At 42.7% G+C, this 27598-nt stretch overlaps 3 protein-coding genes across 5 annotated transcripts in view; 1 reads left to right on the forward strand and 2 right to left on the reverse strand.

Annotated features, from left to right (window-relative positions):
* csrnp1b (cysteine-serine-rich nuclear protein 1b) overlaps positions 1-27598 on the forward strand; it is a 78037-nt gene that overhangs the window by 2692 nt on the left and 47747 nt on the right. The gene's annotated exons all lie outside the window — the stretch shown is intronic.
* Positions 14785-17382, reverse strand: LOC124469919. The gene is made up of 2 exons (XM_047023456.1): positions 16183-17382; positions 14785-15486 (listed from the first exon to the last, which is right to left on the reverse strand). The coding sequence occupies exons 1-2, from the start codon at positions 17380-17382 to the stop codon at positions 14785-14787; spliced, it is 1902 nt and encodes a 633-aa protein (XP_046879412.1).
* LOC124469917 lies at positions 17480-23918 on the reverse strand. Of its 2 annotated transcripts, none has more exons than XM_047023454.1 (2): positions 17812-21725; positions 17480-17718 (listed from the first exon to the last, which is right to left on the reverse strand). In XM_047023454.1, exons 1-2 carry the CDS (start codon positions 21637-21639, stop codon positions 17485-17487), a joined length of 4062 nt encoding a protein of 1353 aa, XP_046879410.1. In that variant the 5' UTR covers positions 21640-21725; the 3' UTR covers positions 17480-17484. The 2 variants fall into 2 exon arrangements, with proteins under 2 accessions (XP_046879410.1, XP_046879411.1); XM_047023455.1 differs by lacking the exon at positions 17812-21725 and adding an exon at positions 21732-23918 and having other exon boundaries at positions 17632-17718.

Genomic DNA, 27598 nt, shown 5'->3' on the forward strand with positions numbered 1-27598 from the left:
AAGGGGACTAAGAAAACTGTTAAAAAATATATTTTAATGATAACAAATTTGGCATGATTTTATGTTTGAAACCTTTTTAATGAACCACATTTTTTAAATACCAATACTTTTAAGCCATTGAGATAACTGAAGAACTTTAGTCCGGTTATTTGTATTTTCTCAATTGTCAGAGTGGCATAACTGTAAACATGGGACCTTTATTGTGAAGTAAACGGGTTCAACAGTAAACAGGATATTGCATCATCTAGAGGACCTCAAATGACCCGAGTTATTAGGTGCTTTCGACATGACCCGACTTCATGCGGACTTGAAACAGTGAATTCTGGTTAGACTTTTTGTCCGACTTGAGACGGCGCCGAGGACACGTCACTGTGACGTCGCCATCAAAGTACCGTGAGATCGATTCGAGAACTGCCGGCTGTGTAGCCGAGCGCATTTTCTCAAGAGCAACTGCACGGGTTCAAGTGACGACACAGCGATTTCATGATTGGCCAGACTCACACACGACAAGTTTGACGCAAGTTTTGTAATATTCGGACACCTTCAGTTTCGCCAATGCTCAGATCCGGACCAAACAGTAGAATTGAATAAAAAATGTATGGAAGATAGGGTTTTACTCCACCTCTTCACTAACGGAAAGACTATATTTAATTCTAAATAGAGTAAAGTAATCAAACAGCGCTTAATCGGCCGTGACTGACGTCAACGCAGCAAATCACGAGAAGCTGAAATGTCCAACTTCACAGAGTCGTTTTCAACTCCTCCCAGACTGCAAGCGGCCACTCTCACCGGTCGTTTCATGCAGCCGCAGTCCATGTCGAACGCGCCTAATGAGTGAAAAGGTTTGTAGAGCTCTCTCAAATATTGATAAAAATAGCTACTTTCACCTCATAGGTAGTCTGGTACACTTTCCATGTCAGGAAGTACAACCAATGTATAACAAAAATGTTTTTTACAACAAAACTCTTTCTTCTATTTAAAAGTGATGTGTATTAATTTGCTATTAATGGTGAAACCTAAAACAGGCGTCCAGGTAGAACCCTGTTTAATTTGAAATTAGTTGCAAAAGTCAGGTGGTGCAACCAGCGTCAGGTGGCAAAAGTGCAGCTTTTTTTACTGTATATTGGTACACATGCCATATGGACAATTCCATGCAAAGGTCACCTTTACCATAGATAGACCACAAATATAACTGTTGTTAAAATGTTCACTTAGGTCTATATTTTGTTGCATGGAACCAGTCTGATTGAAATGTATAGACAATAACACTCTTTCACATAATATACAAGTTGTGCAATCATGCAAAAACATTTTTTTTTTAAATGGCCGTTTTGTACCGTTTCAAGAATGGGGTAAATGGACTCCAGTTTTCAATAAAATGTTACAATTTTCCTGATTGACAAGGGAATGATAGAGCATTGTGTATGCTCAGCTTGAGTTAAAAGCACAACTCCTTAAATGCATTAAGCCCTTATGAGTCAGTGAGTTCCATGTCACGTCCGTAACGTTTTGTAGAATAAGTTTATGCCATTCAAACAGTGCCGATGCTACAACATCCAAAGTTTCTGTGCAATGCTTATTTATACCAATGGTTAGTTTAATTAACAAATCTTGCCCCTTTGTTGCTTTTAAAAACTCTAATGATGTGTTATATGGACGTGACATTACGGACGCTACACAATGTTAATTTTCACAGTACACTGTTCACAACACAATGTAAATGTTCTCAAATTAAAAGCTGACAATAGTGTTTTTCGGCATGTTATAACCCCTTTCACCGACGTGTTTCAGTAAAGCGGACATTAGGAATCTCTGAGCCAGAACCTCTTAGTTCACGGCACACCCAGCTAACTCATGCAGACTGGGACTGCTTTTGTAAGCACACATAAAATGGGATACTAGCTCTCTACCAGTGTTTAACAAACTGTTAAAAACTGTTTAGAAATTAGTAGTCAAACATGTCTACATTGTTGTTAAATCACAATTGCAAAAAATAGTATTTAGTTATTATTATTATTAGTATTGAATTCCATTTGCCATGAATTTAATATAAAAAAAATCTAGGAATACTTTTTATGATGCTTTTTTCAAATGAATTTTATGATTAAACTCAAGCTGATGTTTATTTTCCAGTTAATCAAACTAAAACATGAATTTGTTGTTCAATCCATTACAATGTAATCTACTGCATTTATTGTATAGTGATGTCTCCTGTTTTTGATCAATTTACTATTTTTACTTTAATAGAAACTGTTGACTTAAACACTTATTGTGTATTTAAAAAAAGAAAAAAGATATTATTCAGCATATTTTCTGTCATCACTAATATTGTCAGGTGGCACAACTGATAATCGTCAGGTGGTGCGACCATGTAAAATATTAAATTCAACCAATTAATAATAGGTCAAAGTGAACAAATGGTTGATATATATGATGTGAATAGCTATTGTACTGAATGCATTCATTTGTAGATTTGTAGAAAAATGTTTTTGTCTTTAAATGTGAAAATCGGATGCTAAAGATACTAAATACCGGGCCACTAGAATGCAATGATCTTAAATTGTTATAAATACAAAACACCAACTCAAAATTATAATGAGTTGGGGACTGTAGATATTCTAATGGTTACTTGTGAAAAGAATTCACTTTAAATAAATAGTCGGAAAATAAATATATATTAACAAATATTTGGTTGCGCCACCTAACATATTTTGGGTAGTGAAGTAAAATATACAGGAAAAAAATGAATTTAACCACTTTGAAATGTTATTTAAATAACAAAAGTTGCTTAGACACACTGCTCCAGATGTAAAAATATGCATAAAGTCCATTTTGAAAACACTTTAAAAAAATGCATTTTTAGAAACCTTATTTGTCATTGACCCATTTGTTCTCGAGTTCCCAGTGCACCCAGTCTCAGCTCATGCAGTTCTTTTATTTGTGTATGTTAAACTCGTTCTTGAAAAAGTTAACTTGATTGGAGCAGATGAGTTGCCTGTCAGTACCCAAGCTATCTGTGAGGGCTATGTCCTTCTTTCTCTCATGGCAAGGTTCATTATCCTTTCTGTCTTGCCTGCAGGCCTCGGGTAGATTATTCTAAAAGTTTGTCTGTAAGTACGCAAGATCCACTTGTGTACAAGTTAAGCTCCCTTCTAGTCAGGTGTGTCAATAGGTGCGTTCCACATGGACTGCGGCTGCATGAAACGACTGGCGAGAGTAGCCGCTTTCAGTCGGGGAAGAGTTGAAACGGCTCTGTGAAGTCGCACATTTCAGCTTCTCGTGGTTTGCTGCATTGCTGCAGTGACCGTGCGGTCACGGCTGATTAAGCGCTGTTTACTTACTTTACTTTATCTATAATTAAACGTAGTCTTTCTGTTAGTGAAGAGGCGGAGTAAAACCCTTTCTTTAATAATTTTTAAATTCAATTTAACTGTTTAGTCCGGATTTGAGCAGTGGCGAAAGGTGTCAGAATAATTACAAAACACGTGTCAAAGTTGTCGCGTGTGAGTCTGGCCAATCATGAAATAGCTGTGTCGTCACTAGAACCCGTGCAGTTGCTCTTGAGAAAATGCGCTCGGCTACACAGCCGGCAGTTCTTGAATCAATCTCACGGTACTTTAATAGCGACGTCAAAGTGACCTATCCTCGGCACTGTCTCAAGTCGGATAAAAAGTCTAACCAGAATTCACAGTTTCAAGTCAGCCGCCTGCAGCGCTGCATGAAGTCAGTCCATGTCGAACACACCTATTGCATGCATGTCTCTCCCTGCACCATGGGAGTTGTAGTTCCGAGGCCGAGAAGCGGGTGAAATATGAGTATTTCCTGCCGGAAGGGAATTCCTGTGGGTCTGAGTCAAGAACATAGCCATTATTTATTTGTTTTTAACGTGGCTGCCTCCCACTACCTCTTTTCCTTCTAGGAGTAAGTTTGTGTGTGTTTGTGGTATGGGCAGAGGCACAGGAACAGAATCTTTCCCTAACATGGTCGGTCCCACAACTAGCCTCCAAAGGTCAGTCAGTGGTAAATTATTCTGGGCCACCAGGTGGCATTGTTCTCTGTTGGACCTGCCCCCAGGAAATAAACATCCCTCTATTGTGCTACATCTGAAATTATCCCAGCTCTCTGTGGGCAGGGGTTTCTGCCATAGTCATAACTGACAGTATGTGTGAGATGCATTTTGTACCCTTTGGCGGACAGACTGCCTATCCAGACGTGCAACCACATGGATGAGTACAATCCCAAATTTCTAATGATCACATTTAGAGCACACTCACTCAGCCAGTCACTCTGAGTTGGAGCTGGCTTGGTGCAGATCAGAGTAGGTTCTTTATCAGGACAGCTAGGGAGGGAGAGCACAGAGGGGGCAAAATCAACTGTGATATGCCCTGCTGTCTGAGTGGCTTCAGCGTGCAGACTAGGGCAGTTTGGTCAGGTTGAGTGGAAGGTCAGAGTTGTATGTGTACACTCGGTGTATGACTCAGTTTTGAACTTGTCAAAATCAGAACTGGAAGCTGATCCACCTAGAAACCTTACCCATATGCTCTTTAGGAACACTAACCCTGAAGGTGAGTTAAAAGTGAGATGCACGTATTTTGACAACTGGTGTTTCTTTGTTTCAATCCCTGATGTGTAGCATTACTGTAAGTATTACCACGTAGCCATTGTGAAAGGCAGATTTTTGTCTTGGTTAATTTTGTTGTTATTTGCCAGGTAAATGTTTTCACTGCCAAGTAGGGTTTGGTATCGTTTCAATTTATCGATTCCGATTCTGGTTTTCGAATACGGTTCTTTTCTAATCTAGGTTTTGATTCCAATAATTTCTTGGAGATGAAAAATAAGAATGTTCTGTTCTAGCTCTGATGTGCACATAGACAAAAGAGAATACAAAGGATAACTTTCTGTAGGCTATTGATTCAACAACATTTGTAGGCCTATTCTTTTATCCTCTACTATACACTATATAGGCTAGCTACAAAAACCATCCAAAGTTGATGTCAAATTATGTGATGGAAATAAATACGAGGGAGGGATAGTCTAACCTACAATTTCTATTTCTGGAAAAAAAAATTAAGGTATAGGCCTACTTGCGGGGAGTAACGTGGGACTGGTGATGGAGATGGTTGCCTAGAACTTGCCTTCCGATTGAACTTCTTCTATTTTCATGTACATTTGATAATTAAAGCCTATATTTTAAGCTACAACAACGTGTAACTCGTAGTATTACAAGTGATCGCGCCTTCTCCCTCCCCTCATGGCGAATACGTCGAAGAATAGAACACTTAAGCAAGGCATATACTAGCATGGCTAGTGGCGCTACATCCAAGACAGGGTCCGATGCAGCCAGTGTTCCCAGTCTTGCAATGGATGCTATAGCCGGACTTCGGGCTACATTGGAGAAAATTTAAGAAAATTTAAATTTAATATTCCTATATGTTTATTGTATGCACCTTCCTGCCAAAGCAAATTCCTTGTCAGTGCAAAACTTTCATGGCGAATAAATCCCATTCTGATTCTGATTCTGAAAACAAGGCATGAGATGGCTCAGGTTAGTGTATACTTGAAGAGCTACAAGAGGATGCTTCCCAAGTTAAGAGAGTACAGGCTAAAACTAGCATGGACATTACGGCCATATATGAAAGACTGGATGAGGCAGACGGTCGAATTATGGACTTGGAAACTGAAAATACCAGGATAGCCACTGAATTACAGAAAGGAGCAAAGCACTGTGAGGAGCTGGAGAGAGCCATCCAAAATGCAGAAAATAAGGATAAACAATGAAATTTGCAGCTGGTTGGATTGAAGGAACATGAGGGGCAACATTTGAGGGAGCTAACTCGTCAGCTCATTGATGTTGTGCTGGAAGTGAAGCTAGCTGATGATGAGCTACAGCGGGTGTATTCATAGATGCCACCTACATCACTTCCAAACAGACCGCCGCCATATGCACTACCGATCCCACCTAGTATGGCCACCCACACTGCCGTTTTCAATTTTAGGCTCTGATCTTTAGCCTATTTGTTACCCCCAGTTTTCTTTGGTTACATTTACATTTAGTCATTTAGCAGACGCTCTTATCCAGAGCGTCTTACAGTAAATACAGGGACATTCCCCCCAAGGCAAGTAGGGTGAAGTGCCTTGCCCGTTGGCACGTTGTGGAGGAATCGATCCGGCAACTTTCGGATTACTAGTCCAACTCCCTCACCGCTCAGCCATCTGACTCCCTTCCTGGTTCCTAAATGGTAATAATGGTTCCTTATTATCTGCCCCAGGCTTGTCCCAATTGGCTTTCCATGACAGAGCTATAAACATTTATCTTGTGCATAACCCCTCCCCATACAGTGGGGATAGCTTGAAGGCTTTCAAGAGTACAGATGCTTATCAATATGCTGTGGCTGGATGGGTGAATGATGTGAAAGTGCGGCACATGGCCACCAAGGACATTTTTAATCATGGGGAAAGTTATCAAATGTATGATTTTGGTGGTAGTTTACTCTGACTAGGTAGCGAGTTGTTAGCTAAGTTGCTAACAGCTATCTAGCACTCATCTTAGTGCCACTTAGCTCACGACTAGCAGTCATTAATCTTGACAATGTTCTTTAATGTCATATGCAGGGCTTGACATTAACTTTTAGAGGCACTTGCGTTCAATGCACAAAAGTCACTCATCCGAAACCTTTAAATAACCTGACCTAATGAAACGGGCAAAACTGAAACTAGCCTGGCTAACGGAGGTCGCTTTCTCAGGCAAATGACGAATGAAACAGGCTTGGTTAAAGAAATACAATATTCTGGCTATCTTCGGTAGGCTTGTATCTACCAAAAGCGATCCTCCCTGATGTTTGTGGTGTAGAATGGAGTGAAATACAACATTGTGAACACTGCCTGTGAGCGCCCAAGTCTGACTGAGGCTAACTTCAAAACAGTGTAACCGGGGGACCAAAGCATGGCTGCCGCCAACTCTGCGGGCGACATATTATCACTCAAATTTCAAGACTTTCGTGACCCAAATCAGAATTCTGATGCGATAGATCAATGGCGAATCGCTTTCTCTCATAAAGGCTATCCTCCTCAACCTTTTTGAAGTAGAATTCACCAAGATGAACTTTACCGAAACACAGAGGAAAAAAGCTAGTAACTTTAAAATCGGTTAAATTGACGTAATGAGTGGCACTGCACATAACGTTAAGTAACGTCACATTTTATTATGTTTGAGGTATAACTTGTCCAGTGGGGCAAATATTTTTCGCTTCCACTTGCCCTACAAAAAAAATCCACTTGTCCCGGAAAAGCGGACGAGGTGTGTCGAGCCCTAAATATTGGAAGAACATGAAGGGAACGAGCCCTACAGAAGGTTTACAGAAGATCTACGACTCCAACTATTATTATGCTATCCATTATAACAACAGTAGGAGAATTAGTCTTTTGGTATAGAATGAAATACCAGTCCGGGGTTCCTCTTTCGGCTGTTGTTGCAGCCAACTGCACAACATATTGCAGGCATTTCTAAGGCCGAGTAGGTAGATAAGATGGTGCTGCAAAGCTACAGTGACGTCATGTGAATCAAATGAATCGACCAGGGCCATTTCGGACGGATGAGGAGTCCCCTCCGCGACCGGTCGTTATGAGATTTCATTCTCTACTGGAGAGGGATCGAGTGATGGCCGCCTCTCAGGGGAACTACAAGAGCAAGACTACGCTAAAATGGGAGGAGGCCAAGATCTCAATCTTTCCGGACGCAACAAAAGCTGTGGTTGAGAAGAGGAGGACATTCACTGACGTTCAGAAAAAACTTCACACGCAGGTGCTGGATGACAGGTCTTTCAATAGTCTAGGGCTATCATGACTGCATTATTGCTAGTTGGTCAGTGTTATTGGCTTGGAATTAACCCCTTTTTTCTGTTTTTCTTTTTAATCTAATGCAAGCCACTTTCAAAATACTTTTCATAGATCTGCTGCTATTATCATTGGTAATTACTTAGTAGCTAATAAGAATATGACCACAGAGTTTTTGGAAGTGACTCTGGTTTTGCTTTACATGTGTGGACCATTTCGTTGATATAGGCTAGGGCTTACACATTTGGGTTTGGAGGGTTGAAAGGTCAGATCAACGGAGGGGTTTCCCCCATGGAGCTGGATGGACAGATTCCAAGGGGGACTATGGGCCAAGATAGGGTGGTAGTGTTATTTACCCTAGGTTCAAGGGAATGTTCATGTTGGAGTGTGTTGTTGTTTGAATTTTGACAATATGCCATGAGGGAGCGTTACGTCTATGACTACACAGGGTAATAGTAACAGTTATATCAGAGTTATTTCCTGGAATGTTCAAGGACACCATCTAAGGGTCGAGTAGCATTGTGTCCACTCCAGGAGGACCTTAGTATGGTTGACATTTGGAGACTGGTGAATCCTAATAAGAGGGAATATACCTTTTACTCACATAATCATAAATCACACAGTAGAATCGATTATTTTGTAATTTTAAAGACCTGGTTGAATCAGTTATTGATAGTACGATAGATAATACATAGCATTAACTGATCATGCACCAGTGGAGCTCTGTGGGAGTCAGATGGCTGAGCGGTTAGGGACTTGGGCTATAAATCAGAAGTTTACCGGTTCAATTCCTGGCCGTGCCAAATGGCGTTGTGTCCTTGGGCAAGGCACTTCACCCTACTTGCCTCGGGGGAATGTCCCTGTACTTACTGTAAGTCGCTCTGGATAAGAGCAAATGACTAAATGTAAACTACTACTAACTAATGTTGGGGAAATCAGTTTTGTCATGAGTTTCTGGATTTAAAAAAAGTTTTAAAATCTGAGTAAAAAAAATAATATATAAATATAGCTGCAAGCAGCAATGGCGGATTCCTCCAAACATTGCGAACCATTGAAAAATGTATATTCTTCACAAATTGTCACTGTATAGAAAAATCCATGCTGCAGACTTACCAATGGGATACCAAATCTAACCCTAACCCAGCAATGAGGTGGCCAAGCAGTCAAATGACCCAGAAAACAATTTAGACATCCTCAAAAGAGGGTAACGAGTGCACACAGCAAGTTTGGTGTGAATCCATCAAAGATTTGCTGAGATACGACCCAACTTCCTGTTTGCTAGCTTAACTGCACATTCTGATTGCCTGTAGCGGGCAAACGGTTTCGAAAACCAAAAAACCATTTGATAACTTTTGTGAGTCTTGGTCTGAAGATAATCCTTGCCAAATTTGGTGAAGATTGGACAACATGTGTAGGAGGTAGGACTGTCCCCGACTAAGATTTTCTTTGGTCGACCAAAACTCGACTAAAACTTCTGAAAATCGACTAATCGAACTTTGAAACGCTTAAAAAAAATAAAAAATAAACGTACAAACATTTTCGCGATCTGACTCAATGGCTGCTGGACATTGCAGATTCAGCCGCTAATAGCCTACTAATAACTAGAAAAGGCATTTCCTGCTGAAAATGCGTTGGAATGCTGAAATCTGAAATTATTTTTTTAAATGGCTGAAAATACAGAAATGAGAAAATACTTGCAAGCTGAAATTAATTTTTAAAATGTGTGACTCTAAAGAGGCAGTGTGGTAGCTGAACTGCATCATCTCACAAAGCTAAGTGCTTAAATGCAATGCGGGAGAATAAGTTTGAACGTTGTGAAGCAATCGAAGAAAAAGTTGAATTTCAAGAGGCAGTGTGGAAGCTGAACTGCATCATCTAACAAAGCTAAGAGCTTAAATAGCCTATAATGCAGGAGAAGCTGAAAGTTGAACTGTTAAACAGAAGAAGTAGGCTAGCTAGTTGTAACAAGAATATTAGTTTTAACAGCTTAAATTAGTTGGGATAGTAATATCGGTAGCAGATGTAGCCTATCATTGAGTGTGTTGACTCGGCTTTCTTAGTAGGATTCAATGTGTTGATTGAATGATAAATACAATATACAAGAAGACACAGCTACACTTTTTTGCAGAAAGATGATGGTGCAAGTTTTGTCCGTGGAGCATACAACGATTAATAAAAAGAATCATGTAGACGTGTTAAGTAATCCCATAACTAATTACTAGGGATGGGACGTATGGCACTGACGCATCGATGCTTGTGTCGCAAAACCAATACGCACAGTTTCGAAAAAGTGGTTTGGAGCTTGTGTGAAATGACGATGCCACGTGATTGATGACGTTCAATGCTTCAAACGTCACAAACTGCTTCAAAGTTGTGGCGCACTTCTAAACCTTAGAAGAGGGAAAGAAACCAGTGCTTGTCGTCTTAATAGGAGGCGAACACTACATTGGCAGAAGCGCAAACAGTTATTAATAGAGTACATAGTTATTATTAGAGGACGATTAGAGAATTATTATTAGCAGACGATAAGTAGGTTATATTAGCATAAGAGTATAGTTCAGCAGCAGAAGAGAAGTAGGTTATATTAGCAGAAGAGTAGTACAGTTGTTGAGAATTATTAGCAGAAGAGCAGAAAGTAAAGGACGATAGAGTATGGATGCTACCGGAGTAAGAGAGCGATTCCCCTGAACCCTGTTATGGTACACTGCCTTTTTATATTGCACAAGCACACCCCCACAAGTATTCCCCTGATTCACAAGACATATCACAAATGTAAGGAATGAGACAGCTATATAAGCAGAGTGGTTGTGTAAGCTACCACTCTGTATCAGCAGTCATTTAATACTTCCATACACTTAAGCATTCTACCGCCCTTATACTGTTTGCAGAACATTACAAAGTGTGGTGTAGACCAGTACATCACAGTAAAACATATTTATTGTATGAAAATTAGACAGTTCTCAAATACACATGTATGGTTTTAATTAAGATGAACACGAAAATTAAACCATCACGTAGCCTTACAAAAATGAACGACATTGAATAATTAACGAGGCTAAGTACTGCCAGAAACTACTGGTACATCGTATTCAGTTGGTTTAAACGGCTGCTATAATTTTAGCTGACCACTAGATGTCACTGTGCTCTCCAATTTCAATGCGCCAATAGTTCGGCTCTTTGGTTCAGAGCAATCCGGAAGAAACCACCAAAGCTTCACAAGGCATCGTTCGCCCATCCCTACTAATTACACATGTAAACGGAGCAATAATATTATTGGCATAAACCGACAATGGCTATCGGGTTTCTCATAGTCAAGTGAATGCACTCGGTGGCGTAATAGAACAAAACAGTAGCCTACCATTAGCATAGTAGTTAGTAAAAGAGATATTAGCAGCATCTGCAGAATTAGTAGTTGTAGTAGTGGCATAAGATATAGCTGTAGTGGTAGTACTTGTGTTGTGGTGCTCTTAGTCTTTTAATGAGACGAGTTGACTGAATAGCTTGTCTTGTGTCTCCACTAATCAGCTAATACCAATCACCTGTGTAAGAGACTGGTGTGTGTTTGTGTGGTTGCCACGGTGATGGTGCAGCTATGGCTGCTAATGTGCTGAGGGCAGAGAATACCAGAAATTTAGCTAGAATCCACACCTCAAACAAGTTAACTTAGACGCAAAACTGTACGTCCAATCCAAAAAATAAGGATATTTTCCGAGACCCAAGACTCTGCCGAAACCATTGATATCCTTCATGTGTCTGTGCGGTCAGAAGTACAACTCTTTTGGCAGTTTCCAAAACGTCACCCAATTCTGCTTTCATGGTGCGTGTCTGTTTGGTTGCCACGGTGATGGCGCAGCTGTGATCGCTAACTAGCTGGGCAGAGAGAAAAAACGCATTTAGCTGGAATCCACACCTCAAACAAGTTAACCTAGACGCAAAACTGTACGTCCAATCCAAAAAATGAGGATATTTTCCGAGACCCAAGACTCTGCCGAAACCAGAGATGTCCTTTATATGTCTGTGCGGTCAGAAATACGACTCTACCGGCAGTTTAAAAACATGTCTACTTTCGAAATTCTCTGACGAATTGTACCCACCTCTCCATTGAAGTTAGTGAGAGAATTTGAAAGGCTGCTCTCGCTTCAAGGCTCAAAGCTGAAAATCTGTAAATGTGAGCTCTTCAGTAGGTAAATTGCCTGAAAGAGGACAAGTTTTCCTACATTTTAAGGTAAAACTTGTTTCTGTAAGTTAAACTATAAGAACGTCAAAGGAATTTGTTTGACAATTTAGTTGAATATCAGAAAGAGCTGGCTGCCCAATCATAAAAATCAATAAGGAGCTACATTTATTTATGTATTTAAAACTGTCACGAATCAAAATTGGCTGAATATTTGAAAAAGATGAATCATTTGGGAATAGCTGAATGTCTTGTGAACATTTTAAAGGTTGAATGGTGTCTCTAGCTGAAAGTATGCTGAAGCAGTTACGTTTGAAAGAGGAGGAATCTTTTTAATGATTTGAAAGGATTTACCATTACTTTTAATGGGACAATAATTTGCACAAAAACCTTAATTCTTTAAAAAGTATAAAAGTGAGAAATACCAGAAGTCATAGCCATCATCTCCTGAAGGAGCTGAACGTTTTGAAACAAAGATTGTAGGAATCGGTGAAAGTATGCAGGACTAGTTAAAGGCCAAAAAACGGCGGAAGAACTGAGAAGTTGAAAAGCAATAGTAACAGCATTCTCACAATAATAAGAGAAACAGGAAAACAATAGTGATAAGACTCCTATCACCAGTCCTGTTGTAACCAAATGCCGATGGTATTTAGTATCTCTTACAATGTACTACAAATTAAAAATATCGTTTGTTTAACATGCGAATCATCAGAGCGCGCTTATCACTGCCTGAAAACTTGCAGCATGTGAACTTACGTAGAAGCTGAGTGGGGAACGTTGCAACAGAGAAAGATTTTGTCTTGGCCGGAGAAGATAATGTCATTCGATTTGGATGTGATTCTTATAATAGGCATATTCCTTTTTCAACCCAGCGCGTTAGCATGAGTGAAGTAGGGCTAGACCAACTTACGGGAATCAGATCTCACACTGCCATATGGCAGCTCGACTAAAACAATCTAAGTCGACCAAGAGCATATCGACCAGAAAATCGACTAGTCCACCAGGTGGGGACAGCCCTAGTAGGAGTAGAGAAAAAACGTTTTCAATGAATTCAAAATGGCGGCCGCATCAATTCGGCTATTATCACAAATGATTGAGTCCCACATGGGATGTCCCAAGATATGATGAGACAAAGGAATCCCTTAATAAAGGCAAACAAATCAATAGATATTGGCCAAAACACATTTTTGCTTCCTGCAGCCAAGCCCAGTGATCACGTGACATCAAATTGTGTGGTCATCCTCAGAAGAGGGTTCCGTGTCAAAATAGCAAGTTTTGTGTTGACATCTCAAAGATTTGATCCAATTTCCTGTTTGGTTGCTTTGTTGCTGATTCTGATTCGCTGTACCGGACAAACGGTTTTGAAAATCAAATTAAAAAAAGTATGAGGGTTGCTCTGATGACGATGTGTGCAAATTCTGGGGAAGATTAGAAAAACATTGTAGGAGGAGTAGGCTTTCAAAGGTGGAAATCCTAACTATATATTAGTGGTGGGCCGTTATCGGCGTTAAAGTGCTGCGTTAACGTGAGACTCTTATTGGGCAAAAAATATATATCGCCGTTAATCTATTCTCATAGTTGGGTTGGGAGCTGGGTCTATACTACGCAAGCTATGATGACTTTCACCTTGATATTTTAGCGCGGATCTATACCTAGCCGAATTGCACTGTAGGGGGCGAGAACGAGTTGTGGTGGAATTTTCTATGATTGAATGTCTGAAGTCAGAAGAATTTGTCTTTATCTGTTTATTCTTGAAATCAAGGAGGAGCAGTTCCAAAACAGTATCATAAATGATGTCTGCAGTAGAAGGGCTCTCTAAAGGTGTCATGATCTGAACACTCTTTTATACAGTAATTCCAGACAGTTACATCATTAGTTCAATAGTTCATGTTTATCAAAAGAGGAATCATCAATAACAGAAAGTATAAAAGGGAAATAGGTTGCAGAACTGGATACAGATGCTCAGTATTAAAAAACAGAGCTTGAGACGACAGAAGCAGAACTTGTCAGCAAAAACACCCCTGGAGTATGGGCAAAACAACCAGGGTCAAACAGTCAAATTGTTAGACGTTTGTCAGCAAACGGAAACTTAAGCAATACTGTCTTAGGCTAAAAGGTTATGCCATTTTTACAGAAGTTAAAACCTCAGCAATAATTGTTCTAGGCCAAAGAATATTATAGACATCTTAAAGAATTGTAATTTTCTATTACAATTCCCCCCTTTTGATCAAACCCTTGATCAACATAAAAATTATATAAAACAAAGAAAATACAACTACATGGAATACATCAAATGTGTTACCCTTGTTACAGTTGAAAACACTTCATCATTAACCAGTAGAATAAGCAAAAGCTGTTTTTGCGAGACATAGACGTCTCTGAGTTTTTGAGCAAGCAGAAAAATATACAGAACAATTCTTTACCATCTACCCGGAAGGGCAGAGAAGACACAAAGGTGTCCAACAAAAATGGAAATAAAAGGACAGTCACCTATTATAATCATATTCCAAATAAAAGATGGTCGTGATAAACTGATGAGAGCACGTACTCTAGCCTGATGATGTACTACCCAAATTGTAGGAGACAAGGGAAAATCAGAGCTATCAGGAGACAAAGAAATGTAAGTGTCATCAGAGGATACAGTATGTAATGTAATATCAACATTTTCATACGGGCCAAAATGTAAATATCGTAATTCAGAAGGGTAAAATGTCCAAGCACCAATAGGCAAACGTTCCAACAAATCAGAATGTGACACAATCATGATCAAAAACAAATTAGACTATGACCGAGGCATCATCAGAGTTGGAATCAGAACCAAAATCAAAATCAGATGGACTTGCCCAGGGCCTCCAAAGGTCAGTCGGCAGAGGAGCGAGAGTGGGGTTGCGGTCTGTAGCCACAAGATTGAGGAACTGGGTGTTAACAGATCTGTCAATGGCCTTAACCATCAAACTGCGCACACAAGGTATTATACAACAACCACATAGAGCAAAAAGGCCTATGACAACCAACAAACTGGACATCAGAGATACAGCAAACACTTTCCATCTGCCAAACATAGAGTCAAACCAGGCAGTCATACTGGTGTCAATCCCAGAATTCTCAGCCAACTCCTCTCTAAGAGACTTCAGACCTTCCAAAGCTTTTGTAACTGAGCCGTCCGGGGCGGTGTTGTTAGGGATGAAGGTACAACAAGAATCACCAAACATAACACAGACCCCCCCTTTCTCTGCCAACAGCATATCTAGTGCCAGTCTATTTTGCCATGCCATAAGGCTAGTTGCATCTAATTGCTCAGCCAAACCTTTGATTGCATCATGAGTGTAGTTAATAAACCTCTGCTGATTATAGTAAATGTAATTGATCCAATCCACATTTTTATTAAGGGTTGGCATCCAGAAAATGGATGCAATACCTGCCGTGATTTGATTTCTAGCTTTGTACTCGTCAGGAACTCCCCTGGGGACTCCAATAGCATCTATATACACTCTGTCATCGAAGGAACCAAGCGGGAGGGCCCTACGGGCCCTAGAATGGGGGTTCACAGAGGATAGAGTTCCAATAGCTACGGGTAGGACAAGCATGACAGGAGTGCAGGTCCCAGACCAGTTGGGTGGCAGAACCTGAGTGATCTTAGAGTTTACACCACAAGCCCACCAGACATCGATTCTGGGGATAATGATGGAATCTACAAGAGCAGGGTTGGGATGCGAGAGCTTCACCGCTGCAGAGTCAGATGGAGAAATGGCACCGCTATTGCTAATGGTCCAGGTGAGAGTACAATACGGGAAGTGACCTCTCTGGTGACCTCTCTGTCGAGGCTGTGCATGTGACTTAGATTTGGAAATGCATTCGTAATCGCCCTTACCGAAGCTATATGATGGTGCCGTCGCTGGTTTCTTTACCGGAGGGAATAGCAGATGCATGTCCGTACAATTAGGGTTGACAGGTTTAGCAGGGGACTTGGCTAAAGTCAAAAGACAGTGCAGGCCAGTGTGTGAGTTGGTGGAGTTTAAAGGAAAAGGTGTGGTGAGGAGTAGGGGTTTAGCTGTTGCACAAACATAGCAGTCAGACCTTCCGTGCTGGTTAGCAGTGTACCTTGCCCACCTAAGCCAAGCATTTTCGTCAGCATAGCCTGTTTCAAAAGCTATGTGGTTGTCTACATTATCGAAATCTATAGGTCTAACAAAATCAGCTGGGGTAGGGGCGGTCTGATTAATCAGGGATGGATCTGGTTCTACAACAAGTATAGTGAGTTTCTGATAGTTGTCTGCCCCTTGTGGGAAATCAATGGCACACCAATATATTCCAGCATCTGTTTTTTGAACACTCCGAATCACAATCTGAGCCCCATTATCAGTCGTTCTTTTATTCATAGAGAATCTACCCCCTGCCAGGCTATCAGTAGCTGTGACTATGTTCTTGGTTTTACACGGGTCCCTGCATAGATATTTACGATGGTTTAAATAATCTCTGCCACTGGGGTGTCCCCAAGCCACAAAAGGACCACATGAGAAAGTAACTGTAGTCCCAAGTTGGATAGAGACAGTTAAGACCTTCCTTTCACTTATGGTATGGACAGGTGGGAGATACAGAATGCACAAACAAATGGCCACGGCTGTGGTGACAGTGTAGCGAACTCTCCTCCTACCTACATTTCTGATACATCTGGCACCAGGCACAAGCAATAGGGCCATTACGACTAGTATCGGATTTACGAAGACTACCACGGTGAACATTATACCTAGTACAAGGGTCGTCTCTGAGGGGCAGTACGTCGGGGGCTGGGCCTGGGTCGGAATGGGCCTGGGGGATGCAGGTTTCACTGTCATATTCCATGAAGTTCTGAAGGAGTCATTAATAGTAGTGACAACACAATCATATCTGCCTGAGTCAGCCATCCTAACCGGGAAAAATACAATGTGAATTTCATGGTTGTCCCTAGAATCCCCCCCACGTACAGTACGTCTGTAGTTCTGAAAGCTTGTAGTCAAGGCGGGTGGGTATCTAAGAACATAAGCAATGTTGCGAGAATCTTTTACTACTCTTAGATATCGAACAGTCTCAATTCTGGCTAGACATGAGAGTGTCACAGGACAATCTCCTTCCGTTATGTTGGTCGGGCCATACATCGCCACACGCTGATCAGTCTGTTCCCTTGTGAGTCTCACCATCTGATATACTGTACGATGAGTGAGATACCACAAGAGTGGAGATAGGATCAGAGTGAGGATCAAGGCCAGCCCTATCATGGTACCTAATCTGGAACGGTTGCAGGATGTTCTCATGGTGGTCGGCGGTCCCACGTTGTCCCTTGGAGGTTGCTTGGTGACAACAGATGTGGATGTATTCTCTGGAACGTGTATGTGCATTATGTATTTCGCCGGAGCAGTTCAGAGCAGCGTTCTTCGTACACTCTAGAACTGTGATGAGTCAGCGCAGCCCTGCCGTGTAAGTGTGTGGCAGGTGTGTGGTTACTCGGGAGGCTCAGGAACCTTTCTGCAGTGATTGGCGTGGATCCAGGTCGCTCTTTCAGCCGTCTTTACAGCAGTGTGTGTAGTTAGCAGGATCTGGAACGGTCCTAACCACCTCTTCGATCTCCAGTTCTTCCTGCGCAGATCTTTCACCACGATCCAATCACCTGGCTTAAGGTTGTGTAGAGTACCTTCAGCTGGCTGGGGCAATGCGTCTTTTACCTGTGTAGAAATCTGAGAGAGCACAACCGACAAGTTTTTACAATACTGTAACATTGCATCCTCACAGAGAGAGGTGGAAGGAAAAGGCCTTCTCTCTGCATTCACCCCCAGTGTAGGAGGTCGCCCAAAAAGGATCTCAAACGGACTGAGATTAGTTCTGGTTCTCTTTCTCATTCTCATGTAGGTCAGTGCAATGGGCAGTGCTTTGGTCCATGAGAGACCAGTGTCCTCGCAGCATTTGGCCAGCTTCATCTTTAAGGTCCCATTCTCCCGCTCGACTGCTCCCCCACTGGCCGGATGGTATGCACAATGACGCCTCATGTCAATACCTAGATATTTTCCGACCTGATCAAGAGCAGAGTTGACAAAATGTGCACCATTGTCGCTACTGACTTTTGCTGGTATACCCCATCTAGGAACAATCTCAGTTAGTAGTGCTTTTGTAACAACATGGCTGGTGGCATGTTTTGCAGGGAAAGCTTCAATCCATTTTGACCATAAGTCTACCATAACCAAACAGTACACTTTTCCCTCAGATGGTGTTAACTCAATAAAATCCATCATGAGGTGTTCAAATGGCTGTGATGGGGGTGGATGTGCGGCCTGTGTAGTGGGTATGCCTCGTCCTACATTGTGGTTTGCACATATCATACATGACTGACAAAATCGCTGTGCATATGCTATAAATCCCTTTGTAAACCACTGTTGTGTTAGCATACTTATCATCCCCGCTTTTGACGCATGGTCCCGCCCATGTGTCAATTTTGCAAAATGGGGAAAGAAATGTTTGGGAAGGCAGGGTTTTCCACACACACTGCGCCACACTCCTTCTGTTAGGGTGCAGGCAGATGACTTCCACAGGGCTTTCTCCTGGGGGGTGGCGAATGACTGAAGAGCTGCGAGAGAAGAGGGAACCTCAGAAGAGGGAACCTCAGAGTTCGAGGCTTGTTCAGAAAAGAGGAAGGAAGTGGTTGAAGCTCGAGCAGCCGCCTTAGCAGCTTTGTCAGCTCTGTCGTTCCCTAAAGACACAGGGTCACATGAATGGGTGTGGGCTTGACATTTACACACAGCAATTTTAGATGGAAGGAGAATTGCATCCAACAGGGCAGCGACTTTAGTGTGGTGAGAGATGGGTTTACCCGAGGAGGTGAGGAACTTTCTGTGTTTCCATAGGGCACCAAAATCGTGAACGACACCAAAGGCATACCGGGAATCGGTATAGATGGTAACAGATTTACCTGCAGCCAGACGACAGGCCTCAGTTAGGGCTACCAACTCAGCCGCCTGGGCTGAGAGGTGGCTGGGAAGAGAGCCTGAAACAAGAGTGTCATGTGCAGAACAAACAGCATATCCAACTTTGTTAACACTCGTAGAGGGGTCGCGAGAGGCGGACCCATCCACAAACAAAATGAAGTCGGGGTTGGATAATGGTGTTTCCTGGAGATCAGGTCTGGGAGTGCAGGCCTCCTGGAGGGTTAGCACACAGTCATGGGGTTCACCATCCACAATTGTGGGTAAAAGGGTAGCAGGGTTAAGAACATTACAACGCTTGATGGTGATGTTAGGCATATTCAACAATGAGGCATTGTAACGTAACCACCTAGCGGCGGACAGATGAGAAGTTTTCTGTTCGAGCAAAATTAATGAAACAGCATGTGGGACAAGAAGGGTTAGAGGTGAATACCCGACTATGTCTCTTGATGCCATGACTGCTTTCTCTGCAGCAGACACAGCTCTCAGACAAAGCGGAAGTCCAGCTGCGACTGGGTCAAGTTTAGCAGAGAAGTAAGCAACCGGACGTTGCCCGCCCCCATGCTCCTGCAGGAGAACAGAAGTCATGCACCCACTTTTCTCATCCACAGCTTGAATGAAAGGCCTAGTTGGATCTGGAAGACCTAGAGTGGGTGAAGACTGTAGGGTTAGTTTCAGTTCACAAAAACTGTCATACGCTTCCGGTGTCCATGTAACTTTGTCATTTGAGGAGAGGCTCTGCCCATGAATCAGTGCACTGAGTGGGGCCTCTAGGATTGCATAATTTTGAATGAACTGTCGACAGTAAGAACAAATTCCAAGAAATGACATGACTTGCTTTTTTGTAATTGGCTTTGGGATGTTTTGAATTGCTGCTAATCTCTTGGGAGAGAGAGATTTGCCCTCAGCTGTGATCACATGTCCCAAAAATGTTACAGACTCTTTAACAAACTGCAGTTTTGACAAACTGGCTTTGTGGCCTTCTGAAGCCAAATGTTTAAGCAAGGTGATGGTGTCTTTTCTGCACTGGTCAGCAGTTGGCGAGCAGGTCATGAGGTCATCGACGTAGGTCAGCAAAACTGTTCCTGGAGAGAGTTCAAGTGTCTCAAGGCTGGTCTTTATGGCCTCGTTGTAGATTGTAGGACTTTCACAGTAGCCCTGACATAACCTGGTGAAAGTGTAAGCCTTGCCGTCAAAGTTGAATGCAAACCAATACTGGCTGTCCTTATGAACAGGAACACTGAAAAAGGCATTGGCCAAGTCAACAACAGAAAAGAATCTTGCTGTGGGTGGGACTTGTGATAGAATGGTGTAAGGATTAGGCACGTGTGGAGCACGTGGCTGCACGGCAGCATTGACAGCTTGCAAGTCCTGAACAAAGCGCCACTCAACAGGAAGGCCCACGTCACAAATCTTTTTAACAGGAAATAAAGGGGATCTGACAGGAGATGACTCACAAGGCACAATAACTCCAGCATTGAGCAGAGACTCAAAAACAGGTCTGATACCGGCAAGAGCTTCAGGTTTAAGTGGGTATTGTTTTCGACAGGGCCGGAAATCAGACTTTGGAGTGATAACCACTGGCTCACAGTTCTTGATCAAACCAACATCATACTTGCCAGTGGCCCACAAAGTTTTAGGAACCGAGTCAAGTGCTGGGTCAGGTGATAAATCAGACTGTGTCATTGTCAGAACAGGCAAGTGAACAGACTCCTTTACTATTTGTACGTGACGGACCACAGGCACATCAGCAAGGAAAGACTTCTTGAAACAATTCATAGTAAGTGAATAAGAAACGTTGGGGTCTGTTGTACTGACCCAGTCAGAGACCTTCAAGCATTCAGCCAGAAACGGGCCCAAATCTCGCCAAGACATGTCGGAACTCTTGACCAAAGAGACATGAGAAGTAGAATCACAAACATCAAAGAAACTCTGTTGATCTTGTTTTAACAATACTTCAGCAACACAACAAAAATCCATATAATACAAATTAACAATCTGCAAACTCTCTGATTTTACAGCCAGAAACCAGCCGGTTTCATAAACTGTATCTGCTCCAATACTAATATGAGAAGTACAATGCAAATCATCCGGCATCATAAAATCAACATGAACAGAGGAGACAAGTGACCTGGCTATCTCTAACAGTCTCCCCCCCTTTGGAGGGTCTGTTACTTTCCACTGATAGGCATACAGCAGATCTGTCTGACTTGAGAGTGCCATAGTACAAAAAACCTCTGATAATTCAGTAACCTTGATGCCCTCTGGTGTAGACAACAAACAAATACCCAAACGACACATCAAATCCCTACCCATCAGATTAATAGGACATAGATTTGATAACAAAAAGGAATGCTTCAAGGGGTCTCCGTTTGGAATGTTGCAGGGTAAGGGTACAGTAAGATTTTCTTTAACAACCTGACCTGAGGCGCCCATTGAATAAACAAAACGACCACTAAGCTTGGGCGAACTGGGGAACTCTGTACTTTTAATGACTGAATTTGTAGCACCTGAATCTACTAAAAATGTAATGGAGCGTCCTGCTATCATCATAGTAAACTGAGGAAAACTCTTGTATGCTTCAGATGAATAAGACAAGTAAGTGGGTTGGGGTTCAAATTTTTCTGATAAAATTGAAATACATCTGGATACTAGCTGTCCCTCAGCATTGGTAGCAAGCATTTCTTCATTGCAGCAGGCAAGCAAATCGTTATCGCAAATGGACTGTGTAGCAAGCAATTCTTCCTTGCAATGTGCAGGCGTGTGCAAGGTACCTTTTTCATGCTGCGTTGAGGCCAGTGGTCTGCGCTCAGCTCCCGTCTCCTGCCCTCTTAGTCAATCGGATGAATGAAAGCTGTTCTTCCGGTGGGAGAACTCATTCTTCTCCCCCCTCTTATTAGGACAGTCCCTTGCCCAGTGTCCTTTTTCCCCACACTTGAAACAGGCATCAGGGTCTTTGTGAAAATGCCGACCCTTGTTGTCTCCTTTACCGCGCCCTTGTTCTCCCTTCCTGCCCTTCTTGTTGAAGCCGCCTTTGCCTCCATGTTGCTGGGATGCAGTTTGAAGAAGAGTCAGTGTGGCTTGATGAAGTTCCTTCTCAGCTTTGATGGTCCTCTGTTGTTTCTTGGCCATCAGCTGAGCTTGGTTATGTCGGCTGTGTCGTCGTAGTTCATCCAAGCGGGCTTCCTCATAACAGACACAGGAGAGTTTGACGGCAGCAGCGATCTCTGGTAACAGTCCATTCAGAAAAGCAGAACAGAGATGGGTTTCCCAGGGTGTCATCTGGTCGGTGTTGTTGGGTCGAGCAATGCCGCTGTGGGTGGTGAAAACTTCTGTGAGGCGGTGCAGGTAGTCGTCTGTACCTTCATCAGGTCTCTGTTTACATGCTGCTATTGCTGACATGTTCAGTCGAGTTGGAAAAGCTGTCTTTATGACAGTAGCGATGTCAGTGACTTTTCTCGCATACTGTGCATTGTCCGCATGTCCATATTCAATGTGAGCACACCTGATGTCATCACCCACAAGGATGTTGGAGATCTTTGCAAAGTCTGTTGCCTTCATTTTTGTCCCTAACAGGCGCCTGAGTTCAGTTAAAGTGGGTCTGAACTCCCTACAGAACACAATCAATGCCTCAGCAAAGGCTTCTCCCGAGGTAGTAACGTCTGGGAGGTGTGAACTAGCTTCCCTAACGTCTGACACAGTCCACGGGCGAAAAACCATGGTCGGGCCGTCATGTCCCGCGACCTCCACCATGGGGTAGTTCTGTACTGGAAAGGCACTTAGTTCATCGTCTGAGTCCGGAGGCAGTGGTGTGTTTTCTGCGCGGCGGTTGACAGGCGTGGTGGAGTCGGCTGCCTGGACAGAAGTTGACTTCCCCTGTCCATACATCTGGCCCGATCGGGTGCGGTTAGTTGGAGAAGAGAGTTCCTCTTTCTGTGGCTGAAGAAGGGCCTCTCTCAGCGGTGGGGGTTGTCGTTGGCTTTGTGTGTGGTCTGGTCGTGGAGCTGAAGGAGGGCAGGAGGGCAGGAAATCCAGGTCCGAGCGCAGCCTCGTGGCACTCAACTGTGGGTACAAAGCAGAAGACATGTGCGAGTGCGTGTGCGCCGGCATGTATGGTGGACATTTCCCTATCTCTTCATCCTGACATTTTTCTGGTTCACTTTTCAATACCTTCTGAAGTCTGGATCTCTCCCTACGGTCAGACTCTTTGTTCCACAACTCAAAACATTTCTTGTGTTTTTCAACCATTTCTAAATCTTTCATATTCACTTTCTTTTTCCCTCTTAAATCACTTTCTTGTTCCATCAATTTCTTTCTTAACTGACTCAGCTGGTTTGTACTAAAGGATCCGTTTACAGGAAAACCAAACTTTTCTGACCAAACATGCAAACAGTCCAGGCTCTCTTCACCATATCTCTTCCTCATCTGGTCCACTATAGGACCCCCAACAGGTCCAACCTGTTTACTACTTCTCTTTCCCATCCTTACTTTGATGGGCAGTGCACTGATTTTCCATACAGACGTCTCTGTAAGGTCTGGTTCGTTCTTTCCACAACAAGAATAAAGGAATTCTTCCCCGGGAAGAGTCTGGTTCGAATTTTTTCCACAACCAGTAAAGGAAGTGAGGAAAACGCCTATGGTGTCAAGTCTGACTGTTCTGTACCAAATTCCAAATTTAAAAGGTTATGAATATTTCTTCATCTTCTTGAAGATGTCATAACAGGTCAAAATTCCAGCGGAGACAATCGGGGGCGCAACGGCCGGTCCTCCCCTCTCTTTGAAAATGTTGAGGTTTTGGAGACCAAACACCTTTGTTTGGGATGATCAGTCCCCGTCCGCGTCGCTCCCGACGATCACTCGTGGAATCTTGTTCGTGACGTCAAGTTTGTGGTGGAATTTTCTATGATTGAATGTCTGAAGTCAGAAGAATTTGTCTTTATCTGTTTATTCTTGAAATCAAGGAGGAGCAGTTCCAAAACAGTATCATAAATGATGTCTGCAGTAGAAGGGCTCTCTAAAGGTGTCATGATCTGAACACTCTTTTATACAGTAATTCCAGACAGTTACATCATTAGTTCAATAGTTCATGTCTATCAAAAGAGGAATCATCAATAACAGAAAGTATAAAAGGGAAATAGGTTGCAGAACTGGATACAGATGCTCAATATTAAAAAACAGAGCTTGAGACGACAGAAGCAGAACTTGTCAGCAAAAACACCCCTGGAGTATGGGCAAAACAACCAGGGTCAAACAGTCAAATTGTTAGACGTTTGTCAGCAAACGGAAACTTAAGCAATACTGTCTTAGGCTAAAAGGTTATGCCATTTTTACAGAAGTTAAAACCTCAGCAATAATTGTTCTAGGCCAAAGAATATTATAGACATCTTAAAGAATAGTAATTTTCTATTACAGAGTCTTCGAACCTGTATGTAGCCTTGTGTATGAAATTACCACATCAAACGTGACGTGCTAACATGGATGCAGCTATGAAGCCGCCAGGTTTGCTTCAGGGAAAATGTATTTTTAAGAAGCTTCCCAATGGAAACCTCCACAAGACTAAGGTTGTTTGCACCTTGTGCAATGCGGAATTAGTTTACTGTAGGAGTTCTTCCAGTCTCAAATACCACCTAAACGCAAAGCATCCCTTGGCTAATGCGGAAGATGCCGGGCCAAGCTGATGTAGCGCAGGGGAAGAGTTGTCGTCAAACTACTATGTTTGAGTGCACAGCTTTCAGCACAGCTTTATCAGCCAAACTGAATAAACAGTTAGTAAACACAAGTACATTTTATTGAACATAATTAATTTTCATCACCAATTGTCATAGTAGAAACGCTTTCTCAAGCAGTTTGTGATGCATTTTGGAAACAGGCGATGAGCACCTGGTCAAATGCGCCACCTGGCTTGAGAAACCCGTTCTCAAAGACTTACTTTTAGTCATTATTTGGGTAGCACACATATTCTGAATGCCTTTGGCGGAATTCAAATGAGCCATTTTAATTGAGATAGATCTAGATTAATTCCAAGATTACATCGAGATTAATCTAGATAAAAAAAATCTATATATATTTTTAAGTGGGAGAACATACACAATTGGTGGCTGACTAAATACTTTTTTGCCCCCCCACTTAAAAAGATGAAAGAAGCCTGTAATTTTCATCATAGGTATACCTCAACTATGAGAGACAAAACGAGAAAAAAAAATCCAGAAAATCACTGTCTGATTTTTAAAGATTGCATTTGCAAATTATGATGGAAAATAAGTATTTGGTCAATAACAAAAGTTCATCTCAATACTTTGTTATATACCCTTTGTTGGCAATGACAGAGGTCAAACGTTTTCTGCAAGTCTTAACAAGCTTTTCATACACTGTTGCTGGTATTTTGGCCCATTCCTCCATGCAGATCTTCTCTATAGCAGTGATGTTTTGGGGCTGTCGCTGTGCAACACGGACTTTCAACTCCCTCCACAGATTTTCTATGGGGTTGAGATCTGAAGACTGGCTGGGCCACTCCAGGACCTTGAAATGCTTCTTACGAAGCCACTCCTTCGTTGCCCGGGCGGTGTGTTTGTGAACATTGTCATGCTGAAAGACCCAGCCACGTTTCATCTTCAATGCCCTTGCTGATGGAAGGAGGTTTTCACTCAAAATCTAACGATACATGGCCCCATTCATTCTTTCCTTTACACGGATCAGTCTTCCTGGTCCCCTTACAGAAAAACGGCCCCAAAGCATGATGTTTCCACCCCCATGCTTCACAGTAGGTATGGTGTTCTTTGGCTGCAATTCGGCATTCTTTCTCCTCCAAACACGACGAGTTGAGTTTTTACCAAAAAGTTCTATTTTGGTTTCATCTGACCATATGACATTCTCCCAATCCTCTTCTGGATCATCCAAATGCTCTCTAGCAAACTTCAGATGGTCCTGGACATGTACTGACTTAAGCAGGGGGACACGTCTGGCACTGCAGGATTTGAGTCCCTGGCGGCGTAGTGTGTTACTGATGGTAGCCTTTGTTACGTTGGTCTCAGCTCTCTGCAGGTCATTCACTAGGTCCCCCCGTGTGGTTCTGGGATTTTTGTTCACCGTTCTTGTGATCATTTTGACCCCACGGGGTGAGATCTTGCATGGAGCACCAGATCGAGGGAGACTATCAGTGGTCTTGTATGTCTTGCATTTTCTAATAATTGCTCCCACAGTTGATTTCTTCACACCAAGCTGCTTACCTATTGCAGATTCAGTCTTCCCAGCCTGATGCAGGTCTACAATTTTGTTCCTGGTGTCCTTTGACAGCTCTTTGGTCTTGGCCATAGTGGAGTTTGGAGAGTGACTGTTTGAGGTTGTGGATAGGTGTCTTTTATACTGATAACTAGTTCAAACAGGTGCCATTAATACAGGTAACGAGTGGAGGATAGAGGAGCCTTTTAAAGAAGAAATTACAGGTCTGTGAGAGACAGAATTCTTGTTTGTAGGTGACCAAATACTTATTTTACCGAGGAATTTACCATTTAATTCATAAAAAATCCTACAATGTGATTTTCTGGATTTTTTTTCTTCTCATTTTGTCTCTCATAGTTGAGGTATACCTATGATGAACATTACAGGCCTCTCTCATCTTTTTAAGTGGGAGAACTTGCACAATTGGTGGCTGACTAAATACTTTTTTGCTCCACTGTATATGTTAGTGGTGGGCATAGATAGAAAAAAAAAAAATATATATATATATAAAACTAATATTTGTATCGGTATCAGCCTTAAAATTCCTTTATTGGTTGGGCTCTACAAAAATCTCTACATCAGATCGCCCGATAGCACTGACCTCTGTCATCATGAAGTGCTTCGAGCGGCTAGTCAAATCATTCATCTGCTCCTCGCTGCCCCCCACACTAGACCCTATGCAGTTTGCATACCGGTCCAACAGGTCTACAGACGATGCCATCGCTCTGACTATGCACACCGCTCTCTCCCACCTGGACAAGGGGAATACATATGTGAGGATGCTGTTCATTGACTACAGCTCTGCATTCAACACCATCATCCCCCCCAGACTGGTCTCCAAGCTTGTGGACCTGGGACTAAGCACCCCTCTCTGCAAGTGGATCTTCCACTTCCTGACGGGGAGGGCCACAGGTGGTGAGAATCGGTGACCGCACCTCATCCGTACAGATCACCAACACAGGCACCTCCCAGGGCTGTGTGCTCAGCCCTCTCCTGTTCTCCTTGTTCACTCACGACTGTGTGGCAACGCACAGCTCCAACCTCTTTGTCAAGTTTGCTGACGACACAACCATCGTGGGCCTCTCTGACAGTGACGAGTCAGCCTACAGAGAGGAGGTTGACACCCTGACATCTTGGTGTCAGGACAATAACCTCTCTCTTAACATCAGCAAGACCAAGGAGATGATTGTGGACTATAGGAGGCGGCAGGAGGAGGAGCATGCACCCCTACTCATCAATGGATCGGAAGAGAGGATCCCGGTCCTGGGAGAGGATGGTGCCCAGGAAGCGGAAGGACTCAACAGTGTTGACTGGGGAGTCCACAGGGTGATGGGTGTGAGTGGGGCTGCATTCTTCCTGAAGTCCACAAACGTCTCCACTGTCTTAAGAGCATTGAGCTCTAAGTTGTTCTGGCTACACCAGG

The sequence above is a fragment of the Hypomesus transpacificus genome, chromosome 8 (assembly GCF_021917145.1).
Source record: "Hypomesus transpacificus isolate Combined female chromosome 8, fHypTra1, whole genome shotgun sequence".
Lineage (NCBI taxonomy): Eukaryota > Metazoa > Chordata > Actinopteri > Osmeriformes > Osmeridae > Hypomesus > Hypomesus transpacificus.

Bases quoted from the DNA above. Each gene is read 5' to 3' on its own strand.
- LOC124469919 (XM_047023456.1), bottom strand. From the start codon at position 17,382: ATGCACATACACGTTCCAGAGAATACATCCACATCTGTTGTCACCAAG. The intron at 15,487-16,182 runs TTCGATAATGTA...GTGTATATAGAT, and splicing joins ATTTTGTTAGACCTATAGAT to GCTATTGGAGTCCCCAGGGG.
- LOC124469917 (XM_047023454.1), bottom strand. From the start codon at position 21,639: ATGCTTGCTACCAATGCTGAGGGACAGCTAGTATCCAGATGTATTTCA. The intron at 17,719-17,811 runs GTGAATGCAGAG...GTGCTCTCTCAG, and splicing joins GGCGACCTCCTACACTGGGG to ATTTCTACACAGGTAAAAGA.